Source organism: Hydractinia symbiolongicarpus, chromosome 8 (assembly GCF_029227915.1).
Source record: "Hydractinia symbiolongicarpus strain clone_291-10 chromosome 8, HSymV2.1, whole genome shotgun sequence".
Taxonomy (NCBI): domain Eukaryota; kingdom Metazoa; phylum Cnidaria; class Hydrozoa; order Anthoathecata; family Hydractiniidae; genus Hydractinia; species Hydractinia symbiolongicarpus.
Window position 1 is genome coordinate 23,366,050 of NC_079882.1, and position 17,848 is coordinate 23,383,897.

General features: G+C 33.0%; 3 protein-coding genes across 3 annotated transcripts; all 3 read left to right on the forward strand.

The window, feature by feature from the left end:
* The first annotated feature begins 278 nt into the window (after positions 1 to 278).
* On the forward strand, positions 279 to 7,198 carry LOC130654720 (all-trans retinoic acid-induced differentiation factor-like). The gene is made up of 8 exons (XM_057457337.1): positions 279 to 939; positions 1,999 to 2,073; positions 5,401 to 5,472; positions 5,949 to 6,049; positions 6,140 to 6,181; positions 6,408 to 6,463; positions 6,576 to 6,664; positions 6,993 to 7,198. Exons 1-8 carry the CDS (start codon positions 749 to 751, stop codon positions 7,066 to 7,068), a joined length of 702 nt encoding a protein of 233 aa, XP_057313320.1. The 5' UTR covers positions 279 to 748; the 3' UTR covers positions 7,069 to 7,198.
* A 485-nt stretch (positions 7,199 to 7,683) lies between these two features.
* Positions 7,684 to 12,534, forward strand: LOC130654717 (28S ribosomal protein S35, mitochondrial-like). Its single transcript, XM_057457334.1, has 8 exons — positions 7,684 to 7,943; positions 8,015 to 8,067; positions 8,647 to 8,823; positions 9,060 to 9,120; positions 9,845 to 9,963; positions 10,032 to 10,141; positions 10,217 to 10,286; positions 12,150 to 12,534. The coding sequence occupies exons 1-8, from the start codon at positions 7,769 to 7,771 to the stop codon at positions 12,486 to 12,488; spliced, it is 1,104 nt and encodes a 367-aa protein (XP_057313317.1). The 5' UTR covers positions 7,684 to 7,768; the 3' UTR covers positions 12,489 to 12,534.
* Positions 12,535 to 15,113: 2,579 nt separating this feature from the next.
* LOC130654024 (protein downstream neighbor of Son-like) lies at positions 15,114 to 17,490 on the forward strand. The gene is made up of 3 exons (XM_057456528.1): positions 15,114 to 15,932; positions 16,313 to 16,740; positions 16,995 to 17,490. Exons 1-3 carry the CDS (start codon positions 15,116 to 15,118, stop codon positions 17,277 to 17,279), a joined length of 1,530 nt encoding a protein of 509 aa, XP_057312511.1. The 5' UTR covers positions 15,114 to 15,115; the 3' UTR covers positions 17,280 to 17,490.
* Positions 17,491 to 17,848: the final 358 nt, after the last annotated feature.

Genomic DNA, 17,848 nt, shown 5'->3' on the forward strand with positions numbered 1-17,848 from the left:
TTTTACCGGAAAATATTGAGTGAACATCAAATTACAAGAATCAGCTACTTTTACTGTATGAATTATTTGAAAGATAAATTTTACATGTTTTTTTAAGCATACCCTGGCTCAGATTTACTAAAAAATAAACCTATGCTAAGCAATTGGTCAAACACACTACATCAAAAAAATTCTAAATCCATATAAAATTTTCTTCCCCAGAAAAGAAATGTGAAAATAAATGGTTTTTGAGAAATTTTTTCGATTTTGTCATTGTTGTTTTTGTTGTTGTTGGAAGAGCATTATTTTCTAAATAAGATTAAGCTTACCATAAGCAAATAAAAGTTTGCTAAGCATAGGTGTGCTTTTTTTCAAATTTTCATATGCTAATAAACACGTGGCTACTATTGTAAACCCTCCTCAATTCTGCTCAAGTCTCCTTAAAAATAAAATTGGAGATTTTTGTTCATTTTGCTTTAAAAAATGTATAAAATAGAGGTGTGTAAAAAATTAATTCCTTGTAATAAGTTACTTCCTCAGCATCTATAAAATATGAATGAAAATTCTCTCATTGCTCCTCGATTTTTGACAAAAATTCCTACAAAACTATGTTTTGTAAACACTGGTAAATTTTTACAAGTAGTTAAAAAAAGTATTATTATGTAGATAAATGAAACAAAATTTGCAATGTAAGCTTGTTGATATCTGCAGGCAAAACACAATATTTCTTATACTAATTAATGTGGGAATAAATCCATGAAAATAAAAGATGTTAAAGGTGATTATTCTTGCATTGGTGACTGTACTCACTGGTCAAATTGGATCAAATCTTTTACCAGACTGCAAATTATGTGGATCTTACTTGGCAACAAATAGAAGCAAAGAATTATTGTACTCATTTTGCCATGGTGGGAATGTTACTGGTGACAGATGTTGCTTTATTAACAATCGTCTTTTGGGGTATGTTGTTATTTTTGATAAACAAATGGATATATATTTCTATGTCAAACCTCAATTGCAGATTATTCAGTCAATTCAATTTACTGGTGTCTGACTTTTTTTAAAAAAAAAAAATAAGCAATCCTCTTTTAATACCTGTCCTGGCATCATATTTCTTATAAACAAAATACAAATATTTCGAAATAAAGCAAAACAATAATATTCTTTAGATGTCTTACAATTTAACATGTAAACTAAAGATGAACGAAGCTGAACATTATAACTTGCTTATAAATTTACTATGCCAACACTAGTTGTTTATTGGTTGTCATAGCTTTAGTTTTGTAAAATTAGATTTTTTTAAGAAAAAAATACTGTCAGTTTTTTATAGTTAAGAAAGTACAACCCTAAGCACTAAAATTGCTTAAAATTTTACCATACCAGGACTAGTTGCTTATTAGTTGAATACTTATTAAAAAAAGTGTATGATCAGTAGGTTTTTCTAAAGCTCTATCATCCATATGTTAAGCAACTATCACAAAGTGAAACTAAGAAAAAGAAAAAGTACGCAATGAAGTTGTACCATTGTATACCACATCAAAGATGTATAATTCTTAAAGTTTTCTCTCCTACACGAGATGGCAGGCAAAATGTAAGACCCACTCTTGGTTTTGCCATAAGAGGTTCTATAGTTTCTATAATTTAGCCTCCTGTACAGTTTTGCCCTGTGGAACTGTGTTTCTAATGTGCATTTTTAAGCTTGTCTCCATCGACCCCTGCAATATATACAACTCCACTAAACATCATAACTTCACAAAAAGATTAATAGTGAGGAAATGGCTTCAATTTTTTTGCTGTTGTAAATATTGTAATACCTTTGCAAATCAAGTGTTAGGCAATTTCTAAAAAGCATAGTGTCATTACCTAATAAATTAAAAAATTTAGAAAAAATTTCAATTAGGAAATGACTGTTTAATGGCTACTAGGATTACACACAAATATCAATCTACTGACCACGAACCTATGTAATACAAACAAACATTTATTATAAATAAATATAAAATTATTAATTATTTTTAGAATTGATTTGAGCAATTGTCATCTTGATTCCTTATCTGTCCTATCAAATGACGAAAAGTTGGGTATTGAGTGGCTGTAAGTATTATTAATTTAATATGAAACCTTTTGAAAATTTTAGGTGTAATGAATTTGCATACTAAGGTCTAATTAAAATCTTACAAGCATGGTTTCTTTTATTTACTTTGCAATTAAAGCTCTTTTGATTCTCAATGTATTCACATTTTAAGAAAGAGCTTTTAAAAAAATTTTAATTAAGCTCTATAATAAAAGTCCAACATCATTTTATACCTTGGGTTCCCTTAAAGGCAAAAATGAAAAAAACTGGGCAAAAATTCATCGGACAGTCCCCCTTTTGTACAAACAGCTGCATTATCACTCGGTTTTTATGTTTACATGTTTTCTTTACTATTTCTTAAAAATATGAAATTTTAGATGTATAAACATGGTTTCGACTTCTTGTTCTTATTGTTGTTTGGACAAATGTAAAAAATAAGAAAGAACCCTGACTTGACATGCGAGAACTTTTTGCAAAGTTAAGATTGTTCATCAGCTTCTGTTTGTGTATGGGATTTGGTTGTTGGGCAGAAAGTTTATTTCATGTTTTTGGGTTTTCTGAAATGGGTAGCATCCTTGTTGCTGCATTGACTACTGTCGAAAGAAAAGTATTCTACATCAAAACATTTATATAGCTAAATGTCTGAACATTTAAAAAAAACCTCAAAGTTTATAGGAAGTTGAAGTTAGTGCAGTGCAGTCCGAATATTTTTGTAATCGTAAAAATAAAAAGTACTGTAAATCTCCAAATAAACACCCCCCATCTTTTAAACGCCTCTCTCTAATAAACGGCCCCTTAAAATCCGAAATATTTTATAAACCCCCCTCTTTTAAACCCCCCCCCCTCTATTAAATGCCCCCCTCGAGAGGGGCGTTTAATAGATGCACTTTTAATAAACCCCTTAATAAATCCCTACTGGCAAACGGGTCAACCCCTATTATGTAATAGCTTTAGATAATACAAGAGAAGAAAAAGAAACTAATTAATGATGAGATTTTTTTTTAAGACATTACAGGAAACTTCGGGTATAAAGACTTTTTTTGGTGAATAAGTTCCAAGGTTTTGTAAGTGTCCTTTCGTTGATGTAGCTGCTCGTCCAACACACATGAAATTCGTTTGGATTTGTTGAAACAATCAAATTTACCAGGAACGACCAAACCAAATTTGCGCTCACGTTTACTCATCACTGTCACATAAAGTTGTTTGGGTCAGCGTTCAAAAATGATGAAGGAGACTTGATAATTCTATTGGGGCATGCCCAACCAGTTTTGTTTCCCCATCCTTTTCTTTAAAAAATCCAATTGCAAACTTATCATTTTCCAATACTTACTGTCCGGTTTAGCAATCAGTTTTTCATTTAAATGGGAGCCCAGTTGGCTTTGTAAACATGATGCCCACGTATTAAACTTCTGTATTTTACCCTGTGAAGAAGATGATATTTACCAAAAGACTCTACTCTAGCTGTGGTAAAACATTGAATCTAAAACATGTTCGAATGTTGTAAACATTAAGCCCGTTAAACATTTGAAACTTTCTTTCTCAAAGATGACTTAACAAGAAACATCCCACAAGGAACAGAAACGTAATACATATTCTATGGAATTTAAAAAACAAGTTATAACGTTTGCAGAAATAAATTCAAACGGAAGTGCTGCATTGAAATTCAAGATTGAGGTAAAAAGAGTACGAGAATGGCGTCAAGGAAAAAATTGTAGTTATGAAAGACAAACGTCAGAGGCTTGAGGGTGGTGGTAGAAAGTTAACTGACCAACAACTGGAGGATGATATTCTAAAATGGATACTAGAACGGCGTGGTAATATGCTTCGTGTTTCTCATAAACTCATTATGTGTAAAGCAAAGTCTATGTTTGACGAGACATGTGGAGAAGATAACAATTGAAAGATTCATTTATTGCAAGTCGTGGGTGGTTGCAGAAATGTATGAAATCATCTCTCGTTCAGGTGAGCTCTACTTTGAACCAAAACATTAATTTAGAACGGGTCTGCTGCTCACTAATACCTTTGTACTCATGTAAAAATACAGTGTTTTTCACGTTATACTGTTTATATCAATTCCCTTACCCGAAAAATTTTAAGCTGGGTTTTTTTTGTATCAACTTTTACATACCTTCTTTTACAGATGGCAAAAAACAATGCCCAAAAAGACCCAGGGCAACTTATCAATAAGTTGGTAGCATTCATCATCCATATCCGTCGATTGAATATGAAAGCTGAATTTAAACAACTGGTCATGAAAAGGTTCGCTTTACTGTCTAAATAGCTGCCAAAGCAGACGGTATCAAATTGAAACCATATATCGTTTTTTCCGGAGCTAAACGAGAGTCTGCTGCATTAAATGAAGAGTTAAAAACAAAATGTATCATTGCATCATCAAGCAATGGTTGGATGAACGAGGAACTTACGCTACAGTGGTGCAAACAAGTTGTTGGATCTTTCTCCTTCGGTAAAAGGCTTCTTGTGTGGGATACATTCGAAGCTCATATGACCGACGAGGTTAAAGTTTCTTTGAAAAAAATGAAAGTCGAAAGTGCTCTAATTCCAGGTGGGTGTACAAAGTGCATTCGGGCCCCAGATATGTACTGGAATAAACCGTTTAAAGGGTTTATTTCTGATATGTACGATGAATGGTTTGATAATGGTGTCCACCAATATACGGTAGGAGGAAACATGAAACAAACCCCGACGCACAGTTGTAGAATGGATTTTACGTGCTTGGGAAATGATAAAAAAAGATCTCATTGATTCAAAGGTTGTGCCCTAAATCTAAAAAGCGACGGGAGTGAAGACAACAAGATTCATTGCTTCAAAAGTACCCAACCTTGTTTTGCCGGTGCATCAGTTTTTTAAGACCAAACTATAAGGTGGTAAATAATACCGATGCTAATGAAATTAACCCATTCTAACTTACTGATTCTGACATTGGGGATGCAAATGATCCTGATAATCTTCTAGATGGAGATAAAGAAGAAGATGGTTTTTTAACTGTTGTATATAAATAAACGCCTCCCTCTAACAAACGCCCCCTCTAATAAACGCCCCCCTCAAAACTCGGAAAATTAAATAAACGCCCGGCCGTTTATTTGGAGATTTACGGTAATTAGTTTAATTTTATGATGTTTATGTTTAAAATGTTCAAGCAACCATTCCACATTTTGCACATTGGTTTATCATTAAAAAAAACAAGAAAGAATATGCTGCATTAGCCTTTCAGCTATATGCCTAAAGCATGTGTAGTAACAGTGAAACTAGTAAATTGTGCAGTCAAGCAGAAAAATTCCTGATGACTCCAAGGTCTCGAATAATTGCTAAAGTTATTTTATCTTTAGAGCTGTTAATAACAACACTAATCTTACCAATGAAGATATCTCTTTACGTTCCTTCCAAAATTTATCCACATTGTAAGTCAGCAAAGATTATGTTTTTGTTCAATACAAGCCTGCTTATTATTCTCTATATAGCTTCTAACAAATTGTTTGCTACCCCCTGTTTTACGAGAATAACACAATAGTTTATTTTAACAGTTATCAAATCAAGAGTGCTTTATTATAAAGTAGTTGCAATCTGCAGATGTAGGTTGACGGGATCTGTAAAATCTACTTGACAATCATCATCAACTAAAACAATTAGTTGTTAGCAGTTATAACATAAATGATTCAATGAGCCCCTGGGAGATTACTAAACAAAATCTAAATTAGTGGTTTTGCAACTGTGACACCAATGAAAAAAATCACGAGGATAGCTTTTGCTATTATGAAAAGATTATGTGAATTGATAAGTCCAAAATAATATAAGGGGTTGTAACTTGCCAGATATAAGGTTGATTTCCAGCTTGTTTTTTATGTTATCCTTTTAGTTTTAAACCTACTTTTCTTAGTATTATTTCATCAACAAGCTCCTGTGGTAAAGCATTTAATAAAAGTAAAGTTGATAAATATATCAAAATATGTCAGCAACCCTCTCACGAATGTCCAGGAGGTATGATATTTTCTAATTAGCAGCACTTATTCCTTTCCGATAATTTATGCATATTGTTTTAACTTGTATTAACTAATAATGTGTTTTTAGATTATTGTCCTGAAAATTCATATTGCCTTCAAGATGGCCCAGGTATAATGTTACTTGAAGATTATAATGATTTGTCAGTTCACATTTTCCCATCATCTGTGCTAGGATCATTTCAAGGATTGGACATTTAGTATTAAATTTATTTGGTTCATTTTGTTCTTCAACTTTAAAGTCTCCTGCCTGTAACCTTTAGCCATATTTGACTTAGTTCCCTCTAATTCCACGTAGCTTAATTATTTTAAGGGTTTTTTCTTGATATTTTTTGTAGGTCTCTCGATGTGTTTATGCAATGAAGGATGGAACAGTTATAGATGTTTGAAAAAAGTACGAATTCTCTCGTTATAAATGACATGACGTGTTATTTCCCTATTGTGCAATTACTATCTTCATCGTTAGTTAAAGAACAATCTGATTACATGTTATTGTTTATTTACAGAGTGGTTTTCCTTTAAAGAACTGGCTAATAGGTTTTGCTGTCACAACAGTTGTTATATGTATGTCACTGCGACTACTACAAAGAAAAGGGTAGGTACATACCACGCTAGACTAATCGTCACAACTAGTCATTAGCACGTGGAAAAATCCACGGGTTTGCTCGTCCTTTTTATACCGCATTGCGTGCGTCTCTCTACTTGCGCACCTAAGCTACCATTTTACGTGATGGACAGACGTATACGGGTATTTTATTATAGATAGTCTTTAGCCCTTGGAAAAATCCACAGGTTCGCCCGTCCTTTTATACCGCATCACGTGCGTCTCGCTACTTGCGCAGCTAAGCTACCATTTTGCGTGACAGACATATTTGACAGACAGACATATGTATGTACAATAAATAATGTCTTGTTTTATATAGGCGGAAAGCTGGTAAAGAGTATCTAAGCCAAGATGGTGCTGAACGACCTTTAAATAGTTCAACTGGCAGTGAATAAATACCGTGAATAATATAAAATCAATTTTTTTCTTACTTAACTCTATCTAAAATGCTTGTTGTTTCTGTAATTTATTAATGTATTTTTTGTATATAATTTTTACAAGATTTGGAAATACTGTGTGTATAAATTTTTTTGTTTTCATTAAGATGGGTTTCCACTCAAGAATAGAACAAATCTGATTGAAAAATTGTGATCCTAGGATATCAGTAAAAACACCATACAACAAATTTCCAAAGTTTATATATTTTTCTTATATATATTTTTATTGTTATTGATTTACGCGACAAAATTTATTTTGGTTTGATTACAAAAAAGCAGATAAAATATTCTCATAGTAAATAAATAATATAAAAAATATTTGTTTAATATTAATGCTGGACCTATACAAAAAACAGTTCGTATCAATTTCTGATGATTTGTGGTTTAAGGTTTATTTTACAGGTCTATGGAGCCATACTTACTGGTTTAAAATGGTACTATAAAAACAGATTATTATGGTCAACAGGAGATATAAGTGGCGTATTTACAACCGTATTTTTGTTTTAATTCACATTTTTGCAAAATAAAAGTTTAAAATCGAACAGACTTGGTCTGTATTTTAAATTTTTGCAAAATCCAGTCAGTATCTGTTAACGATACTTTCTAAATTATTATTTTAGATATAAAAATTTAAAACCATGATCTAACAATCTCCATTATGAGTTCAGGGTTTTCCCTGTCCATATTTAAACAGGCACCTTTAACAAGTTGGAGATGGAAGTCAAGTTCTTTTTGTGCTGTCAAATTATTGCAACAACATGAAGTAACAAGACAACACTCTTCTGGTCCAAAAGGAAGACATGCTGCTGTGCCATTGATGGGTTTAGGAAAAGGTTTGTGCTATATATTCTCATCTTGATTGACCCAAGGGAAAAATCAATTAAAAAAAGGTTTCATTTTTTAGCTGTTTCTCGTAAGCAGAATTACGCTGTTAAAAAACCAAGATCGAAAATCAAAGTATGTTGAATTTTCTTTTGTTTTGGCTGTTCTGATTGTGTTCTATTGTTGTTTTAATAACAATAGTGGTTCTTCTGTCTTGTAAGATGTCATCAGGCACAAATGCTCCTACTCAAAAATGTTGTCACTATAAATTCTTTAGAAGATCACAGACTGCCCTTTGTTAAGATATCCATTTGAAATAAAAAAAAATTTAAACAAAAGTTCAGTGCAAACATCTGAACTCTCAGTCAACATTACAAACAGTACATAGAAAAACGTAAAGTTTCAACGTTAGCTAATTTCCTAGCCTGATCATCAAAATAATATTTCCAGTCTATATTCGACGTTTGTTACTTTTACAATTTCCACCCGTAAGTATAAAGAAAGTGTGCGATTGAGATACTTTTGTTGTGAGAACAGCAATGAAAATGGGTTTAAATTCATCCATTGTAATTCCAAGCTATAAGGGAAATAATGGTAACTTTATATTTTGAGTTTGTGTTTTTAAATTGTACAATGCCATATTTTTCCACACAATCATTCTGTTAAAGTTGGTTCCGATTTTTAAAAAAGAAGGTTAAATTATTGCTTTTATAGTCCCTGTCACGTGCTGACCTGATCGATCCTGACACAACGGATTGGACAAATGTGTATGATGCGGCAAGGTCTTATAACCCTTCTGTTATTCCGCTACCCATTAGGATGGGCAGACCAAGAGCTAACAAGCTTGGTGACGTACCTCCCAATGATAGCGGCAACGTGGAATTGCTAAAAGTAAGTTAGTGTGGTTTGCTGTGCCAACGTTTTATTGAAAATGAATAAGTTTTTGTAATAAACTTAGCCTAGATAAAAAAATTCATTTTGACCTTTATTTTGGAGAAAGCGAAAAACTTTAATCCAATACTAGGTCTAACCATTACTTACAAAACAACAGAATGTTTAACAAATTAACAAATTGTATAAAAGTTTATCACTATTATTGGTATTAAGCTATTGTTTTGTATTTCAAGATTCCAAACTTCTTCCATCTCACTCCTCCTGCTATCAAAAAGCATTGCGAAGTCCTTAGAGGTATATTTATGTTACCTATTAAATTATGTTTTTTGTTTACATATCAAAAACTTAGGAATAGAACATAGTTCTGCATTTTGATTGGTTGTTTTGCTTATTGTTTCTTTCAGGGTGTCACTCGGTTAGTTAAAAGTCTAAATTGAGCTAAGTTCAGGTTTTGCTTGGCTTGGCTTTATTTGTATGCAGGTAGTGCCAAGTTATACCACACGTTCCGACCCTCATGGGAAATATAGGTCAAATATATTTCTTGAGTCTAGAGCTCCGTCTGTCAAAGTTTAAAAAATTGGGGTAAAATGTTAAGAAAATTCAGGAATTTTGGATGTAGTAAAGAGTGGATACTCTGCGAGAAGCTGGTAAAAATGCTAACAATATTGTCAACATTTCTTTGGGGACGTGACAGAAAACGTATTAACCAATCAATGATAAAAAACTGTTCTTTTCCGTTCTGGATACAAATCGATCGGATCTAAATGTAACTGTGATGAATGTAAGGTCCCTTTATAGAACTTTGTTGTTATTATTGTTTATATATATATAAAAAAAATGATTTTATTTAATTGTAAACATAAAAAAAAAATTTAGTCGATTTAGATTAGTTTTCTTAATTACTTTTTTTTTGGAAACTATTGTAAATATGTGAATAATCGACTTTAAATAAATTGAAAAGAAAAAAAAAAAAGATCGACCTTAAGAGTTACTAGTATTTTTATATCGGTTTGTTTAGAGTATTGCACACCATGGCCAGACAACCTTCCTTCTCGACCAATACGTATTACTACCATAAACTATGTATACTCCGGGCCATCGATACGCCACCCGGAGTCAAGAAAAGTGAAATTGCAGGTACGAAACATAATTGTACATTGCAATTTTGTATAGTTTGTTTTTAACTTTTTTCTTTTTAAATATAGGTGTATCTCAAGGATCTTGATCTTGATGCTCATGCTCGTCGAAAATTAATTTTGCTGGTTAATGATCGTTACAATAAACACAACGACGAACTTACCATCATAGCTGACAGGTGATATATATATTTTATAGAGTATGTGTTGTTTGTTGCTGTTGTCAATTCAAAAATAACCTCTTGTTTATTTAGGTGCCCAACTAGGAAACAAAATAAAGATTATGCATATTATCTTCTTACCGCATTGTACCACGAGTCTTGGGTATGTTTTTTAGACTTTCTACTTCTAATTGGCCACGGCTTCTCAAGTCTCTACAAAACATTTTGTAACATGTGTCAATCTCAGAATGTCTCGCGGACTACGTGATAAACAGAATCTTATCATGTATTTCCATACGTCATGATATAATAAAGGTTGGTTTTCATTGGATAGCTTACCGGAAAAAAAAGAAGCTTAATACACCTTTCCCGAATTTATATTTTGTAAAATATTGCGTGCATGAAAACGAGGCAAATCTTGGTAAACATTATTCGCGTTCATATAAACATGGAGGAAGACAATACTATGAGAGATATTTTGCTTAAAATAATTGAGGAAAATATCGATTTAGTCTTCGATGAAACTGAAGAAAAAGCGTGAGGGAAAACATGGAGGGAATGCCACCGTTCACGATAAAAGAAATTGAAATGCATCGACAAAATAGTGGTAAACAGCACGGTGTGGCAATTATTAAGACTTTGGAGCGTGGCAGAAAGTTTAGGGATGAACTATACATATCTGCTGATAGCATTTTCACATCAACAACTACATTTGCTCCAAGTAAAAACAGAATTTTAAAAGACTTAGTTATAGTCATCCCTGTAAAAAGTAATGCTGACAAAAAGGTATCCATCTAACGTTATATGATCCTAGAATTAATGATAGTTTGTGTAACATAAATCCAAGAATATTAAAACTGCAAGAAAATATGCTTATGGTTGACAAACGGGTTGGTTTTGCTCATTGTATTGACAGTACACGAAAAAGAAAAAACAACATTAAAAATGCGAACTTTCTTGTTCGATCTACATTGTCACACCAACTACTACCGTTAGAACATACCATCAAGATTGTTACTAATATTAATATATCAAATACTTCAAATAAATCAAAACATAACGAAACACAACCCTATGAGTTTATTGATGTAAATCCTGTATTAATCCCAAAAGATTGGGGTATATTAAATCAACATTACACACACAGCTAGCTGTTCAGTAAAGTCGTTTATAGTATCATCAATTAGATTTTCTTTTAACATTGAATTCCTCAGTTTAGATAGTTTCTAATTCATCAGGAGTGAAAAAACCAGGTTGTTCTTCAGTGATCTCAGCAGAATCAGATGAAGAACTTTCATATGTGCTTTCAGAATCTGTTTCGACTACTACAGGAAGTGCTCTTTTTTCGGACTTTTCCTTTTTTGTGTTGTATTATTTTGTTTGAACGTAAATATATATGGCACAGAGCCATTGATTAATGTTTTCCGTTCACAACCAAAACCTAATTTTACACAGTGTACTTCAAAGTGGACTTCGCATACTTTTGTGTTCTTGTTTACTGTGAACATCACACCTCCCCTTCTACGATATCTTGAAATAATGCTTACCAATTGTTTTCTCAAACTTGGATCCGATGGAAATGAAAACATTCCAATGCCTGTTTAACTCTAGGTTTATTAAGAGTAGAACCTTTGCATAACAGTACGCAACAAGAGTTACCAGGTCGAGAGGTTGATATACCTGGATAGGTTAAATTACGATAAATTTCTTGCTGACCTTTCTGATTGCTACTCGCCATCACAAATACATATTCTTCTTTTACAAAACAAGTATGTTTTTAAATACATTATAAGTGGTTTCGTTAAGAAAAACCTGCAATCCTTAAGAAAAATACACAATAAAAGATCATTCACAACGCATAAAAGTATCACACTCACCAGCTGTATTTTTAGTGTTTACAAAGTTTACTAAGAAGTGCCTCGTTTTCATGCTGATGATGTAATCGATAATTTAAATTCGGGAAAGGTGTATTAGGATGACACTTGTACTATTTTATTTTTTTTATTTATATTTTTTTTGTGTGAAGAAAACCGAGTCATGGGAAGAAGAAGCAGGTGATAAGACAGACGAACAACTAGCAGGCGAGATTGCTCAGGTACAAGTTGAACTCGATCCGAGAGCAGTGGCCGAGAAAAAGCGACATCGACGCCACTATGGTATAATTAACGATAAATTAGTTCGATTTAACAAAGTTGGATATCCGTTTGTGTATGAAATGAGAAAGTATGGACTAGCTGGTGGACTCGATTCAGAAGAAATAAAGCAAGCAAAAGAGAAGTGGGCAAATTTACAAAAAGACCAGGAAGATCAGTCGACTTTTGATCCTTTGTATCAAAGAAGCTCTGAATCTGAATTTAAGAATTAACTTTTATATATTTATATATTTTCCTGAAATAAAAATTACCTCCAAATGTAGTGTTTTATGTTTCAGCTGTTCGATCATAAATCTGCAGCTAAAGCCTGCTCTGTGTTTTTGAAAAGGTAATTCCAATGAATAAATTATATGAGCCGCAACGCCCCAGCAGCTCACGCTGACTTCAATCAGTTGTCACAGGAAAATTCAGCAATTAGAGTACCTTGCAGGAGAAAATTTTGTTTGGACAAATATTCTGTCACTTTTCCTTCTAGTTTACATTTTACTTAGTCACTTCTAGTTATTGTAGTACATAATTTACTGTACTATAATTCTTCGGATGACATAGTTCTGCGAGCGGTTAATTTTCTGGATGCTTTTGCCTTTGAGGACAGGGTGAGCGGAGTGTTTCGACAACAGTGACGTTGTTTTTTATAAGAACGCACAAGTTCTGTCTACAACTACACGTATTCTATTGGGTATTGGGGCGTTCTTAACTGGACAATACTTTTATAACACAGAACTTAAATAATTTTTATATGAATGCTAAGCGGTGTAACGCTACTTTGTTGTTTTTAGTCAAATTTGAAACTCGACAGGCTTGTTCTGAATTTTGGACAAAATTCAGACTTTCAACTACAACTTTAGACTAAATAGAACGTTTGTAGGCCACCGGCTGCAAAGTACTGGTAAATTGATAGCGTTTGGCTATTTCGAGATAGCATGGGTCGGATGTGTTTAATACCCCTAATGATAGTCATTTTTATGAATTGATACCCTAGAGCGCCGGATAAATTTAATTGAAACCTCGATCACAGGGCTCTTTAACGCTTGACGGTCTTCTGGCGGGATTTTGGTGATTCTTTTTGTCCCAGAGAGACACTAGCGGTTGCATTCAAATTTGATTGCAACAGGCAAAAGTAAACAGAGAGATTAGTTAAAAACTTCGTTCATCTAATACATTGATAAATGAGGGTTGAATTGTTTTAAAATATTTTTTGGAGGAGAGTGGGTTGGGGATTTGCTTTTCCCGCGCGCCGCGCCCGATGGATAGAAAAGACACGCTTCCGGAAAATAAGTCCGTTTTTTTCGGTTTTAACTAATAAATAAATAACTACGCGCGAAAGAAGAATAAAAAACAAAAACGATTGAGCTTTTTTTGACAGAAATCAGAAAAAGAACACAAACAAGGCTCATCAAGGTTTTTTTTCTTTTAACTGATGTTTATTTTATAGCTAATGACGATATTTAGTTGTGTGGTGCCGCCTTGCTTGCTAGCTTGTGTTAAATTTTAAAAACTCTCACTTCAGTCACAGCCACTCAATCACACAAACAATTTTAGTAGGCCCTTCTGAATATTGTTGCACTTGTAATAAAATCATTATATATAATCATTAAGCTTGACTTAGCTACTTCTTACTAGAGATAGATTCTGTGTGGTTCTTCACGCATTTAACTTTGAGTCCAAAACCTTTTTGAATTTTTACATTTTCCGTGGTAAGCCCTTCTGATTCTAGCAACTGCATGACAGGCAGAAAGACGCGGAAGCTTGCTGAAGAAGAGTCTTTCAACCCATTTCTTTCTACCGAAACATTTTTGAGGCTTTAACTATTATCGAGAGTGTAGATCGATAACTTCTTATTGACATAGTTATATAAAGTCATAATTATACCTTCGTGTGAAGAAACAGACTAAAAAGGACCTTACTTCACCGAGCACCCAAATCTTTTTGCCTGCTACGCAATTATTAAAGCTGAAAGGGCTTACTGCGGAGAATGACATTCAAAAAGTCAATGCTTATCATTCTTGTGATACTGTTTGAGTCTGTTTCCCTAAGCGAAAGATGGGAGCAGTGGTTCGTCAGGTATAATTACGTAGAAATTGGTCTAATTTTCTATTGAAGCACGTTTTGACATAGTATGTTCCTTATATATGTTTTTAAGGAAAGGGTATTGAAGAGTTTTGGTCCGTGTTCCGAAAGGCAGCCTTTCCAGATGTTTCTTTGATTTAAGTTAACAAACTTAAGATGACATTTTGAAGACTAAATGCCACCTTTTCTATCTTTGTGTTTTATTTTAATAAAATGACCACGGTGCTTTTAGCGTCTAGAGTTGTGATTATTAGGGAAGGGCATTTAGGGGACAAAAATAAATATATCTTTTTTTACCTTTTATAAACCTTATATTTAAGAAGAAATCAGTAAAATCTGCTTTTGTATAATAATATGAGTTGCTTACAAAACAACCAAAATCTTTATAATCAAGTTATTTTGCACTAAGGCTGTGTGCAACATTTTAGACCTTGCTGTGTTATTTTAAACAAACGACACTAAGACATATAATACATAAGTGATTCATTGACAGAAGACAATAATCGCTAGTTCCTTTTTGATCATGCCAGCAATTTTTGTCTGAGATTTTTTTACTTTTTGTTGAAATTATAAAAAACGCAAAATGGTCATGAACATCAAACGAAGCGGTAAGAGCAAGGGGTTGGGGGAAAAACATATTTTGTTAATGGTACCTAAGTAAACATCTAGATACAGTGCTTGATAAAAATCTGTTTAAACACACACAGACACACAAACTGTCAAGCATAAACGTGTATTGATGTAATGTCTAGTATTTCCTACTTTAGTGATGAAGCAAAATAATGGAAGACTTATACTTAAGGTTAAAAAGCGAAGAGATTCTGTCCCATCATCAAACAAAGTGAACCAGCATATTCTAAATAACAAAGAAAATGAAGAAGCAAAACGTGGTCAGAAAAGACCAAATCCTTTTACCAAATTGGACACTGTTAAGAAATTACAACGGAGTAGTCCGTTGAAAACAGTTGAAAACACTTTCTTAAGAAAACTTGAAACTTGTGGTAAAAGTAGGCACATTATTGTGTCACATGAAAGTACAGCTGCTGAAAGTACTATTCCACACAATGATTTTAAAGAGGAGACAGAACAGCCGAAATACTCATATAAAAACTTAGAATTCCCTCTGGATTGGAGTTTAAAACAAAAAATTAGGTTCATGTCAAGTAAGCCTTTTGATAAATGCAAAAACACTAAATCAGTTGATGAATCACAAGGCATTGTTGATTTTACAGAGCGAAAATTGGATGGAACAAAGTTATGTTGTTGTCTTCATAACTGGATGCACCCGTGTTTACCTGGTATATCTAATTTTCCTGTCAAATCAAAATCTACTGTTGGAGTAAAGGATGATAAAAGTTTAAATATCATTGCAAGTAATAAAAAGTTTGGCGACTTTGTCATGGATCAGTGGAGATTAAGTTTTCAATCTTTGTTCAATATGTTAAAAACTAAGCACTGCCCGTATTTTTACTTGTGTTCGTATCAGTTGACAGTGTTGTTTAAAGCATCTGGTGTTGGTGAAAATCAAATGGTTGCTATTGTTACTCCTACTACGAAAGGATTTCGTCAAATGTTGAAAGATGAAGGTAAAGCTTAAGTGTTTTGCATCAATGCAGCAAATCTTAATGTTGCAGAGAATTAATTTTGAGGCAAATTGCAGTACATGTTGAATTAAAAGCACATCTTTAGCAATTGCGGTTGTTTAAACAGAGTTACAATTTAAATGAAAACAAGATGTATTAACAAATCTATTTTTGTTTGACAAATTTTCGAAGGCACCAAGCCACCGTGATTGTCGTTATTTATACATGCTATACACTTGTTATACTTCGCAGACCTCTTCCGAAAAAGTCTGTAACTTCAACATTTGGATTAATACTGGAATCTTCTTAAAATGCTGTATGATAACACAAAATAAGTAATTTTTTTTAAATTTTCGTCTTAAAACTGTTGTCATTTCATTTAGGCATTTCTTTTGAGCTTCCACTGGAAAGTACGCCAATTAACGTATTAGCCGAAGAAAACTACTCTGATCACGAAGACGAAGAATGTGAAGCAAACTTATTAAATGATTCAAACAATGATGATTTCTTGGACAGCATCGGGTTAAGCAAAGACCAACATTTTCCGAGTATTGAGGAACAACAAAGATTGGATGCAAAATCAAAAATGCGTCAATTAGATAACCGACCAGAATCAACCATTAAAATCAAAAATTGTCAAGCTTTGTTTAATTTTTTGCTAAATGCAAAGTTTCTGTGTCCACCTTCAGGCAACATGATGGGTGTTCCTCCAACATTGCTTTCTCCAGCCCCCTTTGAAGGAGCAACATTGTCTAAATGTAAAGTCACACATGGACCAGTGAAGCATGTAAAGAAATGGAACACTTACATGGTAATTTTTTAACTTCAAATATATTTTGTTTGCAAATTAATTTTCTTTTCTTAAGGTAAAAGCAATTTCCTAAGCAATGTAAGCATGTCCATAAAATTTTAAACCCCAACCAATCCAATCGTCTAGTAATTTTTAAACGAGTGGACGTTTAATAGAGGAAAGACGGTTTTATTTATGATTTAGAAACCAAATTGCAAAAAAAAATCAGAATAAATTGTGTTGTAAAAAGTAGTATATAATTCTGTTTTTCTTAGGTAAATTGCGTGGATGTAAGTGGCTATATCTTACCCACTCAACTAAAACGTTTAGTGGAACTTTTTGCGGATAAAACACACGATGAGTTGATCATTCAAACGAAAACCTTTGAAAAGCTATGCCCACTAAACCTCAACAATGAAGAAAAACTCGATCAATGTTCGATCAATGATGATAATAGATTTGGCGTGTCGTTATCAATGTTGGGTTATTTAAATCAAAAGTGCACCGCTCTTCCTGATCATTCAGATATTTTATTTAATGATAACGAATTTAAATTTTAGCATTTTATCACTTGCATGTATTTTTTTATCCATATCTTTGAAATATTTAGCGGACATGTGAAGTCAAGGGAAAGAATTTCCCACCAAGCAATACCTTATATTTTTAGTAATTCTTAAATGTCATACAAAATATTAATTAACTTGATTGACTATTTATTCTATATTTTATTTTATTTTTTTTACGTCATAATATATATCACTAGTTAATAGTTAGATTTGTTTTCTAATCTGTCTTCAAAACAATCAGAGGTTACGGTGAGTTCTTCATGATTTTCTAGGGCGGTTGCTAGGGCACGGTTTACATTTAACATACCCACAGATGACAGATAATTGACATGATAGTTCCGTTCTACGTTTTCTGTGATTTATCACATTTTCGCACACATCAAATTTTCGACTCTTAGTTGTGCGGGAATACTAATTTTTCGAGCATCCGGTTATACGAAAAATGCGCGTAAATTTGATTTGTGCAAAAAAATTTTTTTCAGAAAGGCGTGTAAATAAGGTTGCAAAAAAAAAATTTCATGTAGAATAGTCAAAAATGGCCACCACTTCTTGAAAGATCTAGG